The sequence below is a fragment of the Phyllopteryx taeniolatus genome, chromosome 20 (assembly GCF_024500385.1).
Source record: "Phyllopteryx taeniolatus isolate TA_2022b chromosome 20, UOR_Ptae_1.2, whole genome shotgun sequence".
In the NCBI taxonomy this organism is placed as follows: Eukaryota; Metazoa; Chordata; class Actinopteri; order Syngnathiformes; family Syngnathidae; genus Phyllopteryx; species Phyllopteryx taeniolatus.
The window spans coordinates 13,842,172-13,863,455 of NC_084521.1; the positions used below are offsets into that span (position 1 = coordinate 13,842,172).

At 42.4% G+C, this 21,284-nt stretch overlaps 1 protein-coding gene across 1 annotated transcript in view; it reads left to right on the plus strand.

The window, feature by feature from the left end:
- The window catches only part of ctnnd2a (catenin (cadherin-associated protein), delta 2a), a 244,102-nt gene that overhangs the window by 71,341 nt on the left and 151,477 nt on the right, over positions 1-21,284 (plus strand). Inside the window, exon 6 of the mRNA XM_061757693.1 lies at positions 9,719-9,831. Coding sequence (XP_061613677.1) covers positions 9,719-9,831 — 113 coding nt within the window. The remainder of the gene's footprint in view (positions 1-9,718; positions 9,832-21,284) is intronic.

Consider the following 21,284-nt stretch of genomic DNA (forward strand, 5'->3'; position numbering starts at 1 on the left):
CACGTCCGCCTTTCCTCTATATAAGGAGCGAGCCGGCAGGAAATGCTCCCAGTCAGTCAAGCGGAGCGCTCATCAAAGTCACACAACAACATTTACAGATTTTGAAACTCGGTGCACACATAAGGCGCGCCCCATTATAAGGCGCCCCGTCCATTTTGGAGAAAATGTAAGACTTTTAAGTGCTCCTTATGGTCGTGAAAATACGGTAATAAATATGTGGTGTCAGGCAGTTAAAAACCTTTCCCATTATTTTTTTGCAAATTTGTCATGGTCGCTGAAGACAAATGATATGACTTACTGTAATGAAGTCAGTCTATTAGGTAAAGCCCAAGACCGTAGATGGATTAGACATCAAATACAAACATTAAATTAGATGACACTTGACATAATACTCTTCGAGACTGTCCAATAGGCCAATAGATCGGAAACAATAAATTTGTCCACACTTCATTAGTAGGCTTCTACTGGATTTACCAATACACAAATCATGCCTTATTATTAGCTGCAATTGTGATATAAAAGCTGGAAGAAGATGAACAATACATAATTCTACTGCCTGCACAGAAGCTAAACTAACTACATTATAACAAATGTGAGGTCTGAGCTATATTATGGGAAAAATACTAGTAGAAACTTCTCCATATGATGCACTGTAGTTTTCCACCACGGGTCACAACAGTGTACCTGATTTTGTGGCCATTTTTAATACTGAACTAGCCCTATAGGTGTACTGCTAATAGCCATTTTTAAATAATAGCTAGTAATTGTATAATCTATCAGAAGTGAAATAATTTGGAACTTTCCGACTGCATTCCCCGGAGAGAGAGTTTTGAGATTGTTTCGTGACCTGCATGTGGAATGTAGACAATCTGTTACTGGAGACAGATAATCACAGATGATTTAATCACTAAAGCACCTCACCAACACACTCATTCAATCATGCATGCAAAAGCCATTTAGAAAATGGACGAACAAGGTAAATGACGTGAATAAAAGCTGCTGCTCATTTAAGGTGCTGCCATTTAAAAGTCCCCTTTGTTTACACATATCTGTTTGTTAACAAGTGCAATTATATGATGTTATGATTTTAATTTTAACAATGGTTAAAAACTGTGCCTTTGCCTGGACTTCCATTTGCTTTGTATCACTCAAGTGCAAACTACATACTTTAAAGAAAATCAATAATAATTCATTCTAAGAGTGCCCTGTGACTGACTGGCGACCAGTTCAGGGTGTGCCCCGCCTCTCGCCCGACAATAGCTGTGATAGGCTTCAGTGCTCAGCAAGCCTAACCAGGATAAGCGGTGTTGAAAATGAATGAATTAATGAATAATTCTGAGCACATTTAATCCAAATACTTCATAGAATTATAGAATTGATTTGACATGACATGGGATTAAACAAAGTCGACAATTTGAATGGCTTTAGTGTTTCACAGCCAATGTTTAGTTTTTAGATTGGAAAAATTGCACCCTCATCCCTTTTTTTCAGAGCCGTTATTGACTTTACTAAATAAACATCATGCCACTTTTAAAGCTAAAGGCCATATTCAATTCAGAGCATTTACATTTTTACAGGATTGTGCATGTAACTAGCGACACCAAAGCCTCCATAAAGATAAAGGAAGCTGAGTCTGCACCTACATCTTCTTTTGGCGAGACTCCATCCATCCATCCATCCATCCATCCATTTTCTTTACCGCTTATCCTCACTAGGGTCGCGGGCTTGGCAAGACTCATGGTTTCCTATTTACAGTAGTCAAATGCATGCAATTGTACACACGCACACACACACACACACACACACACACACACACACACACACACACACACTGGAAAAGCAGGCAGGACCATGGACGACAGCAGTCAGAGCGAACGGAGAGACAAAGAGAGATGTTTTCATTTTGCCCACTAAGCTCCTAAATAATTTAATGAGGGGGAGATCTGTCAGCGTATTGCTGTGTTTGTGTGTTGAATATATATAATGCATATTAAACTGTTATGGGCCTGCTGCTCGCAGTCTTGCATCTCAGATCCCTGCCTTTCTAAAGGTATACTCCAATTTGATGCATCTAAAACCGGTGTCAAACAGAACCAATATATAGCAGTCTGAAGAGGTAATGCTGTACACTTACAGTATGAAGAGGCAAACTGTGCTATTGTCTACCGCTTCGAGACAGGAGAAGTGGAGGTAAAATCATATATTTCAGATGCTATAATTGACTACAGAGCTGTCGTCTGTACAAGACAGCATTTAAAGGAGCTTCAGTGGAGATGCATGAAAGAGTCACCGCACATCATCCTCCCAAAATGTGATGAAGCTCCATCTATTTCAAACATGTGCTGTAAGGCTGTTTTCTGGATCAGCGCCTCTGAGTTAAATAAGCAACAGCTATCCCCAAAACAGAACTGACAGGGTTCTCGATGAGGATTTTTGCAAAGTCTCTATTTGTATACATCAGCGTGTCCGTTCACAGCCCAAAGTCGCTTACTTTTTAAAGAAGCTGTTTTAGCTTTCTTGTCAAGAAGGATTTTGTTTCTTTGTATTTCAGATAATTTTACATCGTAGAAAGTATGAGACGCTGTCACATCAGGTACACCTGCTCAATTCTAGCACCTGGGAATTGGGAAGGACTTATTGAAGCATGGCGCAGGCTGGATGCTTACTTTCCCTTTTATAGGAAAGGATCTAATTTTGGTTGTTTATTGGGCTGTGGCTCACTGCGAGTTCAGCCTCATTAAAAGTAAGATGAAAGATTACATCTAAGTCGTCAAGATGTTTACTATGCTTTACATGTTCAGGTTTAGGTTTTTCTCAAGCATGCTGATAATTAATGAGCACTCATTCAATATTTAATAATGACTGATAAAGTCCTATTTTCTTTACATTGATGATGTAACAGTTTAGTTCCTGTTTACTTTAAAGAGAATTCTTTTGAGATTTTGCTGAAAATGACCCGCAGAATTCGTCTTTAATATCATCCATGTTTTTCCTAGTTTACAAGTCTTAGTGGAAAAAAAAGTCTTGCTCTGTTTTGAGCTGAAGTGTCTTAAATACTATGAGTTCTTATTATGGATTTTGCATGAAACAAAGTACAAAGTGCTATTGGGCGAAATCAATTCAAATTCTCCAGTTTGGCTGTTGCTTCTATCCATTGTAAGTTGGGCTCAAGCAATATGGATTTTTATACGCCGGTGCCAATCCCAATATTTGGCAGAATAATATTGCGATATCCGATTCATCAGCCGATTAATGAAAACATGTTTATATATATACAGATCCTCAGAACTGTGACGCAGATGTGCTAACCAGTCTGCCGCCGTGCCGCCCATCCGCATAACATCAATATTAAATTCATCTTTACAAGCCCACACTTCACAGAGATGAAGCTCGTTTCATTCGACAACATCCCATGTTCTCAAGCCCTTATCTGGGCAAGGAAAAAACCCCGGAAAACCAATTTGGTTATATAAAATTTAAAGTAGAATACTTAAATAAATAATATAGGTTAAATAGCGACCTTTGCTCTAATAGATGCTGTGCCTCGAATATTGCAGGATGTCGATTACAAACTTGCGCCTAAAAAGCGGATGATGATTTTTAAAAAGTTTACTAAACGTGATGAAAAAAACAGTCACGCGGAGTTGAGTGAGAGGTCATATGGTTGGGGTCCTTTCTTCTTCCACTCATCCCCTCCCCTCTCTATCTTCAATATATAGAAGGGGAGCATCAAGTTTCCTCCCGTTGGCCATCATCTCATATGACTTTCATCACCACAGTCACCTCACTGTCCTCGCCTCCAGGTATTAGCCCACCCACCCGGCTCGACTTTGTACTCATTAAAGTGGTGACGAGCGCTAAAGGAGGGGCACGAAGAAGTCTCTGAAATATAAACCCTTGAATAAAGTAACAATGACGTGTGTGCGTGTGTTTGTGTGTGTCTGTGTGTGTGTGTGTGTGTGGGGGGGGGGGGGGGGGGGGCGGGGTTCAGTATGCATGGGGTGACAGAGCAGAGCAGTGTGACCTTTTCACCAGCTCGCATTCACGCGTCCTTTTCCCCGCTCCTTTTTTTCCACAAATTTTTTCCTCTGCTGATTGAGGATGGAGAAAGAAGGGTTGAGTGAGGGAGCATCACGTCTCAAAGAGAAGGTCAGAGCTCTGTTTGATAGCCTTTTGTCTCCCATCCAAAAACAGCACCGCTAATAGCTATCCATAGGCCACTTTATAATGATTGGGCCTTATCTTCAGACACACACAGAGACCATCAAGCGCAGACGGCATGCAGCATTTTATGGTTGCTAGCAGGATCATTTGTCTCCAGCGTGGAAAGAGACACATTGTGTTTTTGTTTGTTTTTTATACTAACAAAGTGACAGGGCAGGGCTGCTATTTATCCCATTCAAAGCTCTGATAGCTGGACCACGGCTATTGTACAAACAAGACTCGCTAACAAACATCAGCATACAGTGGAGGAGAACAAAGTTCCACACCTTTGGTTGGGCATGGTAAAGCAGAGTACAGACATACCGATATTCAGACCTAATTTGAGCAGTTTTCTTCTTTTCTAATCAAAGTCAGCAATGCCCTAATTTCTCCCATGTCACTGAATCTTTATCGTGTGGTGTGGGGTGTGTTAATGTTTCTTCCTTCCTGATCTTCTCAGAAAAAGTCAGGACAGACGATCGGAAATGTTGAACTTGTTCAATATAGGGCTCGAAGTTAACTTTTTAGGGCACTTGCCCAAAATTTTTGCTTGCCCGTGGCAAACTTGAGCTTGCCCTGTTTAGTCAAGTGCATGCAAATGTTTGCTATATCTCACAGTTTGGTTTTATCACAATTTTAATCTTACGGTACGATAATTATTGCAGTATTGTGGGAAAGCTCACGGAATTGCATGGTATGTGGTAAATAACTATAATTTACAGCAATGTCGACGTGTACTGTGATACATGTTCCCAGCATGCATTCTAATATTCATGGCTCCACAGTGTTTAAGCATTTCAGTGTCAATAACAAGAGACACATGCAAGAAAATACAATAATACAAGAAAGAATGATCATAAAAATCTATTATGTAGAAAAACTCAACACTAACAACGTGGCACCGTTGCAGAAAATTATTGTTGTATATGCTTCTCGTATATGGGTGTTTATTTCATTACGGGCCTTTTTGTGCCCTTGATGTAAAATTTAAAGAAAAATATATTTACATAATTTTTTTTCAATAACCAGCAGTGGGCATGCCTAATTATAAGTGTTGTCTAAAATTTCATGTTATTATTTGTATATTTTCACATTTCTTGAGCGGTTTTATGGTGGTATTTTACCTGTTTTCACCGTGTCCCTTGCACAGGGTTTGGATATATTAAGCTCTGTCGTTCTACTAAAAAAATGCTAAAATAGTGTAACTTTTACCATAAATTCCTTAAAATATAATAGAATTAATGATTTCTCAACATATATACAAAACAGTTCAAATTATGCCGTTTATTTTTTACTAAAATATGTCTGTCCCTTAAAGTTGCTGTCATTACCGCCACATTGACCATTTTCAGATCAATAAAGTTTATTCAAAATCGGATTCTTTAATACCCTGTGTCATTTTGTCTTGTCACTCAAGCACATGCTAGGGCAGAGAGAAGTCAGAAATTTGGAAAACTGGAATAGTACGTTTTTTCCTTATTTGTACCCTTAAGTCATAATATTTTTTATTGTAAGTCATTACCAAACGACTTGTAGTGTTAATCTGTTTCAAGATTTTCCTGTAAAAACTTGATAATCATATAAAAATGTTATACAGGACTTGCTAGCTAAAATAAAAATGTAAGCTAACTCTACCAGCATAGCACAGTTAGCTAAAAACTATGAAATGTCATTACGTCATCACATAGTGCAGTGTGTTGGTGATGACAGAAACGAAAATCAAAAGTGCCCGAAATCAAATAAACACCCGTATACTGTACATGTCGGTTTGGTAGTCGCAGTATGTTTGCATTGGAGGAAGCTCATTGTAGAGGTCAATAGACCGGAGCCAATTGCTGCTTTCGCAGAGTGTCACCTGATTCAGGTAAGCTAATCAACTAGTATTGAGCAAATAATGATTCACAGCTGGTGTATGAGTACAATGCATGATGTGGTGCATGAGTCCAGAATCCTATTCAGACTACTCACCTCCCACTTTTTCAAGTCTTTTAAAAAAATAATAAGTCACTGTAAAAACTCTGTGACATGTCTAACAGTGTATTACATATTGAACTTTGACTTTAATATTTTTAGTATATGTGTGATAATATAATATTATGTCCTCTTCAGGTTGCTAAAAAAGTTAACCAAAATATTTGTCACATCTCAATATGATATAGTGCAATCTAATCTGTGCATTATCTTTTTAAAGGTGAGGTTTTATGTTGCATTTCTTGTATTGTGCATTGTGTAGGTTAAATTTATTCTGCATGGTAATGACCAAAATTATCATGCTTATCAGTACTGTATTACCATGATATTGCTAAAATAATCACCTGTTGCTAAAAATTAAATTTTAGTCACTATTATCAGGTGCTTATCAAATTAATTCTTCGCATCATATATCACCAACATGGCACTTAATACAAGAAAATATATAATTTCGTTATCTGATATGATACAAACAAGTCTCCTATCTGCTACAGTAGTGAGTTGTTATCCCAGGATACCTTAGAAGGCTCGGAAGATCCTGAGGCATTGTGTCATTAATTTCCATAATTCTGCTTTTTTTTTGCATTTTGATACCTTGAGGATTTGCCGCTGTGGCAAACAAGACGACAAAGCAGTTTGGGAAAAAAAGGAGCAGCGGTACAAAGCAAGGCATCTCCTTCATCAAATAAAGACCCCTGTGATTTCAAATTAAAGGTTCTTGCTGTTGGATAGACCACACTCGAATCACCAGTCTCAATCTTTGCGAAAAACTGGGGTGACTGGACCTGCTAGTTAGTTTTGTCTGAAAATCATCAACACTCTTCCTTGGCAGCATATGACAAACCTTTAAAGAAAGCGGATGGCAAGAAAGGGTGCATATTGATGAGTAAGTGCTTCCTGCGAATGTTGGGGGAGATGAATTGCATTGCACTGTGCTGTAATGTTGAGGAGTTGAGGGGATTGAGCTTAGAGACTTGAGATAGCGACTGGGGGATCAAGCCATTCAGCGCTTGAAATGGCTTTGAAAACCAATCACAGGCTCATTACAACTCTCTCTCTCTCTCTCTCTCTCGCTCTCTCCCTCTCTACCTCTCTCTCTCTGTCTCTCTCACTCTCTCTCTCTCATACATAATATAGCATACTTAACAGGTAAGCCCGATATCTTCGTAACACGTCACTTCACTTTGAATTGAAAACACATACTAGCTGGTATGATGCTACTCTCACAAGGATTTTCGTAGGATCTGTCCTAAACGTAAGACACTAGGGCTGTACAATTATGGCTAAAATAATAATCACGATTATTTTGATCAATATTGTCACCACGATTATTAGTCATGTTCTTCATGAAAATCTTTATTTTATTGCTCTACTTTTCGACAAACAATATGTAACAGTTTTAAGTGCAAAATGAATCTTTAAATAAGAATAAATGATAGCTACTCATAAAAAACGTAAACGTACCCCCAAAAATTCGACTTTACCAATGGCTAGCTGAATAAATGCTATAAGTGCTATTACAAAGTCCAATCACAAATTGCAACTTAATTGAAGCAAATACAATTAATGCATACAACGCAATAACATTAGGCTGTAAGCTTTTCATTTCATTTTCATTTTCATTTGAAAATCCCCGTCATCAATACAGTGAATTGTCAAGGAAGGATTTGGTCCGATGTGCACGGTCACAAACTGCAAAGAACTCGCTAGTTGTGATTTCCCTCTATTACTGTACTTCCGGCGTTTTTTTTTACTGTGGTTAGGCGAGCCGAAAAGTTGAAGCCAAGTCAGCCGCTACAGCCATTGTTAATAGTATCTTACCGTGATACTCCGCCTTTCTGCCAACGTGCTGAGAGGGCCAACTTCAAAATACAAGCTTCTCATATTACTGCTTTTGGCAGCAATGCCATTTTAAGCTTTATTTTGAAGTTGGCCACGAAACGCGATGCTGGCCCTTAATGAAGCCTAAACCTTAAGTTCGCGCCCTGGTGGCTGGCTGACTAGGTTGCGGGCACTGCTAGAAAGGAAGCACTTTTCATATGAAGCAGTGCCCGCATTTTAATTGTCAAAAAATTGCCGATGATCAGGCTCATTTAATCATGGCAGCCAAAATCACGATCACGATTAAAATGTGATTAATTGTGCATCTCTATAAGACACTGAGGTTGTCCCTTTAGGGTCTGCGCATGTGTCGATTTTCTAATTAAAGTGACACTCATGATGCTAGGAAATAGTCAAATTTGAGGGAAAAATTGGTTATTCATGTATAATCCGGTGTGGATGTTGAAGATGTGGAATTCTAATTTGACTTTAAAAGTCCAATTGTCAATCAATCTTACTGTTTTTTTTCCTAATTGGTAAAACAGAATTGTGCAAACTCGGCTGGTTTTATACAGAATTCTGAATACAATTCGCAAAACCACACACCCAATTCCCGTATTCTGAAAGAAAAAAAATGAAGCACCCTAACCAAAACATTATCAAAATCAAACCTTAGCATCAAATGATGCACACTTTATTTATATTACTAGATTTTGTTTGATCATCCACACACTGTCGGGCTTAATGAAAAGCACTCTCATCTTTAGCTTTGCCAAAATACTAAAATAGTTTAAATTGTAAAAACCTCTTTCCATTGTTCACATGCACTGAAATATTGAGAATTGAAGGAAAACCAATCCATGATCCATTTATAAGTAGAGTAGCTTTAAAGGACATTGTTGTGATCAGCTCCCTTACAGAAAACCACTTCTTTGTTATTTTTCACGATATTCTCAATACAGTTTGGGCAAAAATAGTTAATCCAATCCTCAAATGATACATCCATGTGCAGTTAGCACAATCCATGGAGGAAATTCACAAACGTGGTTAATTTATTCACTTTCAGGAGAAGCGCTTCAACTATTCAAGTGACAATGTCGACAAAAGAATTATGAGCCTTTTTTGCATTTGGACTATTTTCAACCAATCACAGCTCCTCCCACCTTCTCTCACACGCCAATTACATCTTAGTTAAATACAATGATGACACCTCATTTCAGACGTTGCATTGCAGCGTGCCGTCTACATGACTCGAGGCAAACGTTGCATCACTTCGTGCATTGCCTGAACAAACTACTTTGCATATGAGCATACTTTTCAGTAAAATGGCAGCATTACAGTCTGTATAATGATTTAAGAAAGCAGATGTGTCCGTGTTAAAGTATAAGTGATGTGGAGAAACACTTTGCAGCCAGGAGCTTTTTAAAAAAATTTTTTGGACATTTTGTGTAATTATTGGTACAAGTTTACCAGTAATGTGTCACCAACAAATGCAAAATGACGATGTCTTATTTCAGGCATAATTGGCTTTTGACCTATAATGTAAGTGGGCTGTAATATCCCAGCCCACAGCCATTATGTACATTTGCATTGAGACGTACGACAATGTCTTATTTTCAATCAAAATATGTGTCCTGTTTCCTAGCAGTCTTACAGAACCTCTTCTTCCCTTTTCCCTCTTGCACTTTTTTTTTTTTTTTTTGACGTACACTGTCTTCTGCAGGAGCTACAGTTTGAGCGCCTGACCCGGGAACTTGAAGCCGAGCGTCAGATTGTTGCCACCCAACTCGAGAGATGCAAGCTGGGATCAGAGGCTGGCAGCATGAGCAGCATCAGGTAACAATTCAAGACCCCTTTTTTTCTTTGCTTGTGGAGGTGACTGGGTGTCGTATCACGCATCTGGTGATCTGGTGATAGTTGCTGGGCTTGTGAAAACAATATCTGCGTGAGTGTGTGGGTGTCAGTACGCTCCAGTTTCTCATATACTGTATGCTATCAATACAATGAATGCAAAGATGTTCATCATGGCTGAGACTTTAACATTGTATACCCAATCTTGCATTTCATACTGTGCAAAAGGCTTAGGGTATCATGGGTTTTGTTTTAGACCTCTGCTGTGGCCAAACCTCTAACAAAAGTCAAATAAATGCCATATTTAAGTCAGTTTGTTGTTTGTCCACCAGTTCGTTATTCAGAAGACTACTTCCTAATTTTTGGTGGATGATAAACAGATGAGCAGTACAATTATGATTCTTGGGTGTGGTTGGTTCCATTGATTCTACAGTGAGTTTGTTTTTAAAAGCTTTCAATCATGTAAAGCACATTGAGTTACCTTGTGTATGACGTGCATTATATAAATATATTTGCCTTGCGTTGCCATAGGCTGATGTGGTGTTGTTGTTGTAGGGACTGAGTTAATAACGCTTCTGCTGATGCGGTTATCACCAGTAAATTACAAAACTATCTACCATATCCTTACCAATCAATGAATTACTTATTTTGTCCACCCTTTTATCTTTACTCATTTCATTTTGTTATGTCAAAATGTTTGCGAAAAAGGCAATTAAGCAAGAAAGCTAGTGGTGGGATTTTTATACTGCTCTCAATTTTTTAATTCTTAAATTTGCATATAAAATCCACCAAACGAGTGAAGTCCCAAACCTTCTGCTGTCAAACTTTTTTTTTTTCCAAAGATGCAGTTGAGTTAGTCAGAAATGGATGAGCAGATGACTGTGATCTACATGCTAATGAGGCAGTTTAATGCTAACAGCCCGAAAATCATACTTTTGCTATCTACTCTCATTAAATCACCTTCCTCCGAAACTGAAACGTCCAGAGGTAGAACTTTGTTGTTCGGGTCTCTGTGTTTCAAGCTCTTCTGAAATGTCAACGTGACAACCTTCATATTAATGCAGCAACTTATTGTGCATGCACGCAAGAAAAACTTCTTTGCCTGTTGGGAAAAAATAGTGGAAGTATTTTGAGTGTATAAAAATCTTTGTCATGATAAACACTCAATGCTGAAACTCTGCATTAAAATGCATGACCACTTCAACATTATCTGTATTGCTACGGATGCAGTTGTTGAGAACAGCGAGGCAATATTTGCGGACGTATACATACACGTGAGAGCTACTATTACAACCGCAGTAATAACAAATATGCAGTTGTTACCTCTTTGGTGTCAAAAGGAGATTTATTTTGAATTGATGTTTTTGTAAAAGCAGTTTTGTCATATGATTTCATTCAAGCAGGGTTTCACGAACGTTTTCGCCTCAAGACCCATATGAGACGTGCCACCCTGAGACCTAATTTAGAAAAAATAAGATTAATGAATAGTAGATATAAACTAATGATAACACAACAGACAAGAATTGATTGGAACAACATGAAACAAAAAGCCCTTTCATAACAATAATGCCACAAAAAGTATAAATACCGTAAAAATGATGATCTCGTCTCAATTTACTCACAGATGGACTTACGCAGTGTGAAATCTGGGCTTGTTCGATTGAATACAAAGTTGATGTACTCGCAGGAAACCATGACTTATTCTGTTGAATGAATGGCAACAGGTGGGCATACACAGGTTTATTGTACCTTCTGCCATCTAATGGAAAATCATTTAATTGTTCTGCCTTGTCTCTGTGTGTTGATGGCATTGATAGATCAACAAAGATATATGTACTGTATAATTAATAAAAAATCATTTTTAGCCAAATTAAATGCAATTGAATAACTTCCCATGGCACCTCTGAATAATAATATCTCTACGCTAGTGTGCCACGACACCTTGATTGGGAATCACTGTGTTAGACCATCATTATAATAGCTTAAATAGATAACTGATCTATAATGTATAAAAATGGCTAGAGAGTATATGATTTAGAATCCATGAATTATTCCTATCTATAAAATAAATGTCCTTAAAAATACTTCAATTTAGGAGCTAACACAGACTGAAAATAACAGATCTCAAGATCTTTGCATATCTTAAAAGACCTCCACAAATCTTGTTCATATCTCATAATCTTCAGTTTGGTGAGCATCTTTCTTTGTTTTTTCTTTGTATTTTAGTGATTCCAGCATGATTACAACCATATTTATGAACACTATACTGTACTTTAAAAGCGGTGTTATCTTTGTGTGACAGTTAAGAATGTTAAGATGTGAATTACTTTGCCTGTCCATTTTATAACTTTGTGTTCTTCATAAACCCCTCCTTGAGCCGTCACCTTGTCGTGGTGGAGGGGTTTGTGTGTCCCAGTGATCCTAGGAGCTAAGTTGTCTGGGGCTTCATGCCCCTGGCAGGGTCACCCATGACAAACAGGTCCTAGGTGAGGGACCAGACAAAGCACGGCTCAAAGACCCCTAATGATGACGACAAACAATGGACTTCGTTTTCCCTTGCCCGGACGCGGGCCACCGGGGCCCCCCGCTGGAGCCAGGCCTGGTGGTGGGGCTCGAAGGCGAGCGCCTGGTGGCCGGGCCTGCACCCATGGGGTCCGGCCGGGCACAGCCCGAAAGGGTAACGTGGGTCCCCCTTCCCATGGGCTCACCACCTGTTGGAGGGGCCATAGGGGTCGGGTGCAGTGTGAGCCGGGCGGTGGCCGAAGGCGGGGACCTTGGCGATCCGATCCCCGGCTACAGAAGCTGGCTCTAGGGACGTGGAATGTCACCTCTCTGGCAGGGAAGGAGCCCGAGTTGGTGTGTGAGGTCGAGAAGTTCCGACTCGATATAGTCGGACTCGCCTCCACACACACCTGGGGCTCTGGTACCAGTCCTCTCGAGAGGGGTTGGACTCTCTTCCACTCTGGAGTTGCCCATGGTGAGAGGCGCCGAGCAGGTGTGGGTATACTTATTGCCCCCCGGCTCGGCGCCTGTACGTTGGGGTTCACCCCGGTGGACGAGAGGGTAGCCTCCCTCCGCCTTCGGGTGGGGGGACGGGTCCTGACTGTTGTTTGTGCCTATGCACCAAACAGCAGTTCAGAGTACCCACCCTTTTTGGAGTCCTTGGAGGGGGTGCTGGAGAGCGCTCCCGCTGGGGACTCCATTGTTCTGTTGGGGGACTTCAATGCTCACGTGGGCAATGACAGTGAGACCTGGAAGGGCGCGATTGGGAGGAACGGCCCCCCCGATCAGAACCCGAGCGGTGTTCTGTTATTGGACTTCTGTGCTCGTCACGGATTGTCCATAACGAACACCATGTTCAAGCATAAGGGTGTCCACACGTGCACTTGGCACCAGGACACCCTAGGTCGCAGTTCGATGATCGACTTTGTGGTCGTGTCATCGGACTTGCGGCCGCATGTCTTGGACACTCGGGTGAAGAGAGGGGCGGAGCTGTCAACTGATCACCACCTGGTGGTGAGTTGGCTCCGATGGTGGGGGAAGATGCCGGTCCGACGTGGCAGGCCCAAACGTATTGTGAGGGTCTGCTGGGAACGTCTGGCAGATTCCCCTGTCAGAAGGAGTTTCAACTCCCACCTCCGACAGAACTTTGCTCATGTTCCGGGGGAGGCGGGGGACATCGAGTCCGAGTGGACCATGTTCCGCGCCTCCATTGCTGAAGCGGCCGACCGGAGCTGTGGCCGTAAGGTGGTCGGTGCCTGTCGTGGCGGCAATCCGCGAACCCGTTGGTGGACACCAACGGTGAGGGATGCCGTCAAGCTGAAGAAGGAGTCCTATCGGGCCTTTTTGGCCTGTGGGACTCCTGAGGCAGCTGATGGGTACCGGCTGGCCAAGCGGAATGCAGCTCTGGTGGTCGCTGAAGCAAAAACCCGGGCATGGGAGGAGTTCGGTGAGGCCATGGAGAAAGACTTCCGGACGGCTTCGAGGAAATTCTGGTCCACCATCCGACGTCTCAGGAGAGGAAAGCAGTGCACCACCAACACTGTGTATAGTGGGGATGGGGCGCTGCTGACCTCGACTCGGGACGTTGTGAGTCGGTGGGGAGAATACTTCGAAGACCTCCTCAATTCCACCGACACGCCTTCCCATGGGGAAGCAGAGTGTGGGTTCTCTGAGGCGGGCTCTCCTATCTCTGGGTTTGAGGTCACCGAGGTAGTTAAAAAGCTCCTCGGTGGCAGGGCCCCGGGGGTGGATGAGATTCGCCCGGAGTTCCTAAAGGCTCTGGATGTTGTGGGGCTGTCCTGGTTGACACGCCTCTGCAACATCGCGTGGACATCGGGGACAGTGCCTCTGGATTGGCAGACTGGGGTGGTGGTTCCCCTTTTTAAGAAGGGGGACCGGAGGGTGTGTTCCAACTACAGGGGGATCACACTGCTCAGCCTCCCTGGTAAGGTCTATTCAGGGGTGCTGGAGAGGAGTGTCCGTCGGGAAGTCGAATCTCAGATTCAGGAGGAGCAGTGTGGTTTTCGTCCTGGCCGTGGAACAGTGGACCAGCTCTACACCCTCGGCAGGGTCCTCGAGGGTGCATGGGAGTTCGCCCAACCAGTCTACATGTGTTTTGTGGACTTGGAGAAGGCGTTCGACCGTGTCCCTCGGGGAGTCCTGTGGAGAGTGCTTCGGGAGTATGGGGTACCGAACCCCCTGATACGGGCTGTTCGGTCCCTGTACGACCGGAGTCAGAGTTTGGTCCGCATATCCGGCAGTAAGTCGAACTCGTTCCCGGTGAGGGTTGGACTCCGCCAAGGCTGCCCTTTGTCGCCGATTCTGTTCATAACTTTTATGGACAGAATTTCTAGGCGCAGCCGAGGCGTAGAGGGGGTCCGGTTTGGTGGCCTCAGTATTGCATCTCTGCTTTTTGCAGATGATGTGGTTCTGTTGGCTTCATCAAGCCGTGACCTCCAACTCTCATTGGAGCAGTTCGCAGCCGAGTGTGAAGCGGCTGGGATGAGAATCAGCACCTCCAAATCTGAGACCATGGTCCTCAGTCGGGAAAGGGTGGCATGCCATCTCCAGGTCGGGGATGAGATCCTGCCCCAAGTGGAGGAATTTAAGTATCTTGGGGTCTTGTTCACGAGTGAGGGAAGAATGGAACGGGAGATCGACAGGCGGATCGGTGCAGCGTCTGCAGTGATGCAGACTTTGTATCGGTCCGTTGTGGTAAAGAAAGAGCTAAGCCGAAAGGCGAAGCTCTCAATTTACCGGTCGATCTTCGTTCCTACCCTCACCTATGGTCATGAGCTGTGGGTCGTGACCGAAAGAACAAGATCCCGGATACAAGCGGCCGAAATGAGTTTCCTCCGCAGGGTGTCCGGGCTCTCCCTTAGAGATAGGGTGAGAAGCTCGGTCATCCGGGAGGATCTCAGAGTAGAGCCGCTACTCCTCCGCATTGAGAGGAGCCAGATGAGGTGGCTGGGGCATCTGATTCGGATGCCTCCCGGACGCCTCCCTGGTGAGGTGTTCCGGGCATGTCCCACCGGGAGGAGACCCCGGGGACGACCCAGGACGCGCTGGAGAGACTACATCCTTCGGCTGGCCTGGGAACGCCTCGGGATCCCCCCGGAAGAGCTGGATGAAGTGGCTGGGGAGAGGGTAGTCTGGGCGTCCCTGCTGAAGCTACTGCCCCCGCGACCCGACCCGGATAAGCGGTAGAGAATGGATGGATGGATGGATGTTCTTCATAAATTGATTATGCCGACAGTTTGACCCAGGATCTTATTAATTCAATTTCAAATATCTTCTAGGCATCACGGTGGAATATTGGTCAGCAAATCTCCCTCAGAGTTCCGAAGTTGGAGGTTCAAATCTGGGCTGCAACATAACTTTGTTCAATTTGCATGTTCTCCCCGTGCTTGCGTGGGGTTTCCCCGGGTTCTCCAGCTGCTTCTAACAGCCCAAAAACATGAATTTACACTGTTCCTGGCAACCACAGCAGCCCAGTTTGCCAAAAACACAGTGTGACGTGGGATTTTGGCCATTTTTTTCTCCATGTTCAGATCTTGTTAAGTTTTCTCACAGAGAGGGGCTGGTAAGTTGCGGTTTACCACGGGGGTCGGGGGTGGGGGGGTTGGTGGTGGCATACAGCAACTCAATAATACTAGTGTTCTACCAACCAACTCATTCATTAATCTATCTCTTATACTTAAACATGCAAAAGAGCCCGTTATTCACCTACACACTGCATAGTGTGTTTGCGTGGCCAGCTCTCTCTGTTTCAGTCTCTCTCTCTCTCTCTCTCTCTCTCTCTCTCTCTCTCTCTCTCTCTCTTTCTCTGTCTCTCTCTCTCTCTCACACACACACACTTCAACATTAAGCATTATAAACAGGTACAACCCCAATTCCAATGAAGTTGGGACGTTTTGTTGAACATAAATAACAACAGAATACAATGATTTGCAAATCATGTTCAACCTATATTTAATTGAATACACTACAAAGACAAGATATTTAATGTTCAAACTGATAATCATTAACTTAGAATTTTATGGCTGCAACAAAAATAAGCTGGGACAGGTGGCAAAAAAGACTGAGAAATTTGAGGAATGCTCATCAAACACCTGTTTGGAACATCCCACAGGTGAACAGGCTAATTGGGAACAGGTGGGTGCCATGATTGGGTATAAAAGGAGCTTCCCTGAATTGCTCAGTCATTCGCAAGCAAAGATGGGGCGAGGTTCACCTCTTTGTGAACAAGTGCGTGAGAAAGTAGTCAAACAGTTTAAGGACAATGTTTCTCAATGTACAATTACAAGGAATTTAGGGATTTCATCATCAACGGTCCATAATGTCATGAAAAGGTTCAGAGAATCTGGAGAAATCACTGCATGTAAGCGGCAAGGCCGAAAACCAACATTGAATGCCCGTGACCTTCGATCCCTCAGCATCAAAAAGCGACATCAATGTGTAAAGGATATCACCGCATGGGCTCAGGAACACTTCAGAAAACCAATGTGAGTAAATACAATTTGGCGCTACATCCGTAAGTGCAACTTGAAACTCTACTATGCAAAGCACACATCTGTGAAGGCACCATTAATGCTGAAAGGTACATACAGGTTTTGGAGAAACATATGCTGCATCCAAGCAACGTCTTTTTCATGGACGCCCCTGCTTCTTTCAGCAAGACAATGCCAAACCACATTCTGCACGTGTTACAACAGCGTGGCTTCGTAGTAAAAGAGTGCGGGTACTAGACTGGCCTGCCTGCAGTCCACACCTGTCTCCCATGGAAAATGTGTGGCGCATTATGAAGCGTAAAATATGACAACGGAGACCCCGGACTGTTGAACAGCTGAAGCTGTATATCCAGCAAGAATGGGAAAGAATTCCACCTACAAAGCTTCAACAATTAGTGTCCTCAGTTCCCAAACGTTTATTGAATGTTGTTAAAAGAAAAGGTGATTTACCACAGTGGTAAACATGACCCTGTCCCAGCTTTTCTGGAACGTGTTGCAGCCATAAAATTCTAAGTTAATGATTATTTGCTAAAAACAATAAAGTTGATCAGTTTGAACATTAAATATCTTTGTATTGTCTTTGTAGTGCATTCAATTAAATATAGGTTGAACATGATTTGCAAATCATTGTATTCTGTTTTTATTTATGTTTAACACAACATCCCAACTTCATTGGAATTGGGGTTGCATGTTTATATGTGTATGTGTATACTAAATGTAAGTATATACATACATATTTCCAGCCTTCTCTGCCATGCCTTTTATGCACTCCAAGAAGGATTCTTCTGGAATTCAATGCTGCCCCGTCATTATGGCCATCTTGATGTCGTTAATTTCACACGGAGCCAGCTAGGGTGCGTAGGTACTGTATGTTTCTGTAGCAAGGTGATGTTTTACTCGGCCAGGAACTGTCAGGTGCTCAGGGCATTGTGAGCAGGCGTGTTGTCATGGTGAAGCAGCCAAGACTTGTCCTTCAACCCTCTCTCTCTTGGTGAAAAATCTGATCGTGTTGTTTGGGTTTGAAATACATATTATAACATGCCTTGTATTGCAGCCACTATAAAATGATGTCTACTGTACGACGTATTACTAGGAAAACCCAATACAGGGCCAGTTGCTTTAACACAATATCTACTTAGGATACAAATAAAATTAGAAGGCAAAAAGAAATGTTGTTTTCTTGTGAAAGCGCTATTATTGGCCAGTTGTTGTGTGCATCTGGAAAACATTTACTTGATGCTTTTGATTATGTCTGCATGTATGCGTGCGTGTGTTTGTGTGGGGGGGGCAGCAGTAGTCTGTCTGCAGTCTCATGGTTGCGTCATCCCATGGTAATCACCCCAGATCTAGAGGATTAGTTGCGCTTATGCCCGCCAGGAGCTTATTATGCCGCCGAGTCAATGTTGATCCCTGCATGCACTTAAACTTGTCAATGCGCGTTAACTCAAATGTGTGATGTGCGTTTGACGTGCCTGTCTGTGCATCACACCAGAGCTCATATGTGAATTTGTCTGGCTTTATTTCGTCTCACTGCGTTGATTGACGTTATCCTTTTATTCCAATTGTTCCCAGCCTAAGTATAGATAAGAGCTTCTGCGATATGACTGTGAATGATCAGAGGCAATCCGCTAGCATTCAATGACAGCGCTAACCTTTTTGTAACATCACTGCTCATTTTCCTTTCCTTCATCCGGCACGCTATGACAGACTGCATCTAAATATGTTGAGATGTTTCTTATATGTTACAGTAACTCATAAGGAAATTAAAAGGAAGGAATCATTTGAAGGAAATGAAAAGAAAGGAATAGTTTGGGTCAGGTAAAGAAAAGAATCTCTGTACTGCAAATAACCTGTTAACCTTAACCAGACAGTTAATTAGGTACACCTGCATGATCCAATTAGATCTAATCCATGGACCAGAAAGAAGTCTGTTAACTAACAAACAGACAACCAAACACAACTCCACCTATTTAAATTAAATTATACAAAGTTTGGTTTTTGAAAAGGAGTTGGAGTAGTGGTTAGGATATTTGCCTCACAGTTTTGGGAATCAGAGTTTGAATCTGAGCTCAGGCGTTTCTTTGTGTAGTTTGCATTTTCTTCCTGTGCTTGCGTGGCTTTTCTTCTGACATTACAGATTCCTCCCACATCCCCAAAACATGCACGTTAGGTTAGGTGTGAATGTCACTGTGAATAGTTTATATATATATATATATATGTGCACTGCAATTTGCTGCTGACCCAGGCAGGGTGTACACTGCATCTCGACCAAAGTCGGCTGGGATAAGCTCGAGCTCACCTACGACGTTAATGAGAACAAGCGATATAGAAAATGATGGTGAGCGGGTAGTGCAAATGATTTTCTCCTCTTGCTCTTTGAGAATAAAGAATGTAAAGTCCAGTCATCTTATGTAATTCTCCACATACAAGGACATGGCCTGCATACCTAAACACGGACATGCAAAAGTTTCCCACAAGTGTTTTCACTTTTGTCAATCAGGCGTTTGAGTGATGGTGGAAGCTTTGCCTGAGTATGAAAAAATAGTCCAGTCCAGTTGTCTTACGTCATTCTCTGTGACCTTGGAAGTGGCCTTACAATTTAGAAGTCAATGGACCTACAAAGACAAATATACCTACAAAATCCTGCTCCTCACCTGCAAGTCCCTCAATGCAATTGCACCCCAGTATCTGTCAGACCTCCTTCAGCCATACAGCCCATCCCGGGACGGCGGGACCTTAGATCTTCCAATGGTGGTCTTCTCTCCACCCCCCGTACCAGCCTGCGGACCTATGGTGCCAGAGCCTTCAGCGTTGCAGCCCCCACCCTCTGGAACGCTCTCCCTCCGACATCTGAAACGCCCCATCGCTGGACATTTTTTTAAACGAAAACTCGAAACCCACTTGTTTCACTCAGCTTTTGTCTAGTGTTCTTTGTTTCTGTGTTCTTGTCTGTCTACTTTGTGTAAAGTGTTCTTGGGGTCTGTGAAATGTGCTATATAAATGTCAGCTATGATAAATCTAAGCTATAATCATATAATTCATTTCGCTGTATTTTCTTCAAAAAAAATGGTTCATTCTTCCCATCTCAAGTTGCTCTTTGTTAGGCCGGAGGTAGCCTGCTAAATGAATGAATAAATAAATAAATACAGAACTCCTTACTTTTGATCTTGGACATAATTTTTTGTTTTTTTCTGTTTGAGTCACGATGGACGCTTCCCATCACTAATCAAAGTCAAACAATCAAAATGGTAGTTCAGTCAAAGAGACAGTGGCCTGTTAATAAATGGACAAACACCAATACAGCTTTGACATATTTAATTTTACTTTTGTCAACAATTCAAACTCCAATGTAATGACTACCTTTCAAAGTTATCTTCAAAAGTATCTTGTTTTAGAGTATATTAGTCTCCTGGTGTACCTGATGTTATGGCCTGAGAGTCTCAGGATTCAGGTTGCAAGTTGGACCCAGATGCAGAGAGGACAGGGAGGTGAGTTTGTGAATAAAGGTTTATTGCAGGATGACAAGGTGCAGCTGCGAGACTCCCAACACGTCAAAGCACTCATGAAACACACACACATGCACACAAAAAGTATATACAGAATATGTGGGCTCTGTACCTCCTCTGGTTGTGTAGCAAGAAAGGGTTTGTCAATACATTGTGAGCCTTCCTGTGTATGTTGTATTCAGTCAAAGAATTCTGGCATCTCCTTGCAGAATTGTTGAGCTGAAAGAATGTAGTGCACAGCGCTGATGTGGGACCATCCCGGCGAACATCTGTTCACACTGTGATCTGCTGGCATGCAGCACCGCAGCTTTTTACAGCAAGGAAACACATTTGCTTGTAGAAATGACATGTTCTCATGCAGGCACGGGCCACCAAACGGGGGCTAATTTGTCATTTTTCTAACATTAGTTGTAAATGGCAGCCGGTGGGGAAACTCCTTGCTCCTGCTGTCTGGTGTGTGCCTGACTGGCTGCGTCGAGCTTTGGGCCTCTTTTTAAAAAAGCCCAATCACATTACTTACACTTGGTTTAGCTCAGTTGGAAATGCCAAGAAAAAAAAGATAAAAAACCAAGTGGTGCAAAGATTAGAATGGTCTGCATGAGAAACTGCCACAGAGGAATTCATGCTTTCAACTCACTTTGTCTTACAGTCATCAGGTCTCTGCAAAAACTACTTACCGGTAAATAATTTTGACAAAACTTTCTTAAAGGTTTAGAATGGACCAAAAATAGTATTTTATAATAAGTAATCATAAGTCATTGTTATTATTATTATTCATGCATTCGTTTTCCATACCGCTTATCCTCACTAGGGTCGCGAGCGTGCTGGCGCCTATCCCGGCTGGGTACACCCTGAACTGGTCGCCAGCCAATTGCAGGGCACATATAATTTCTCAGTCAGTAATGCTTGTCACCTACTA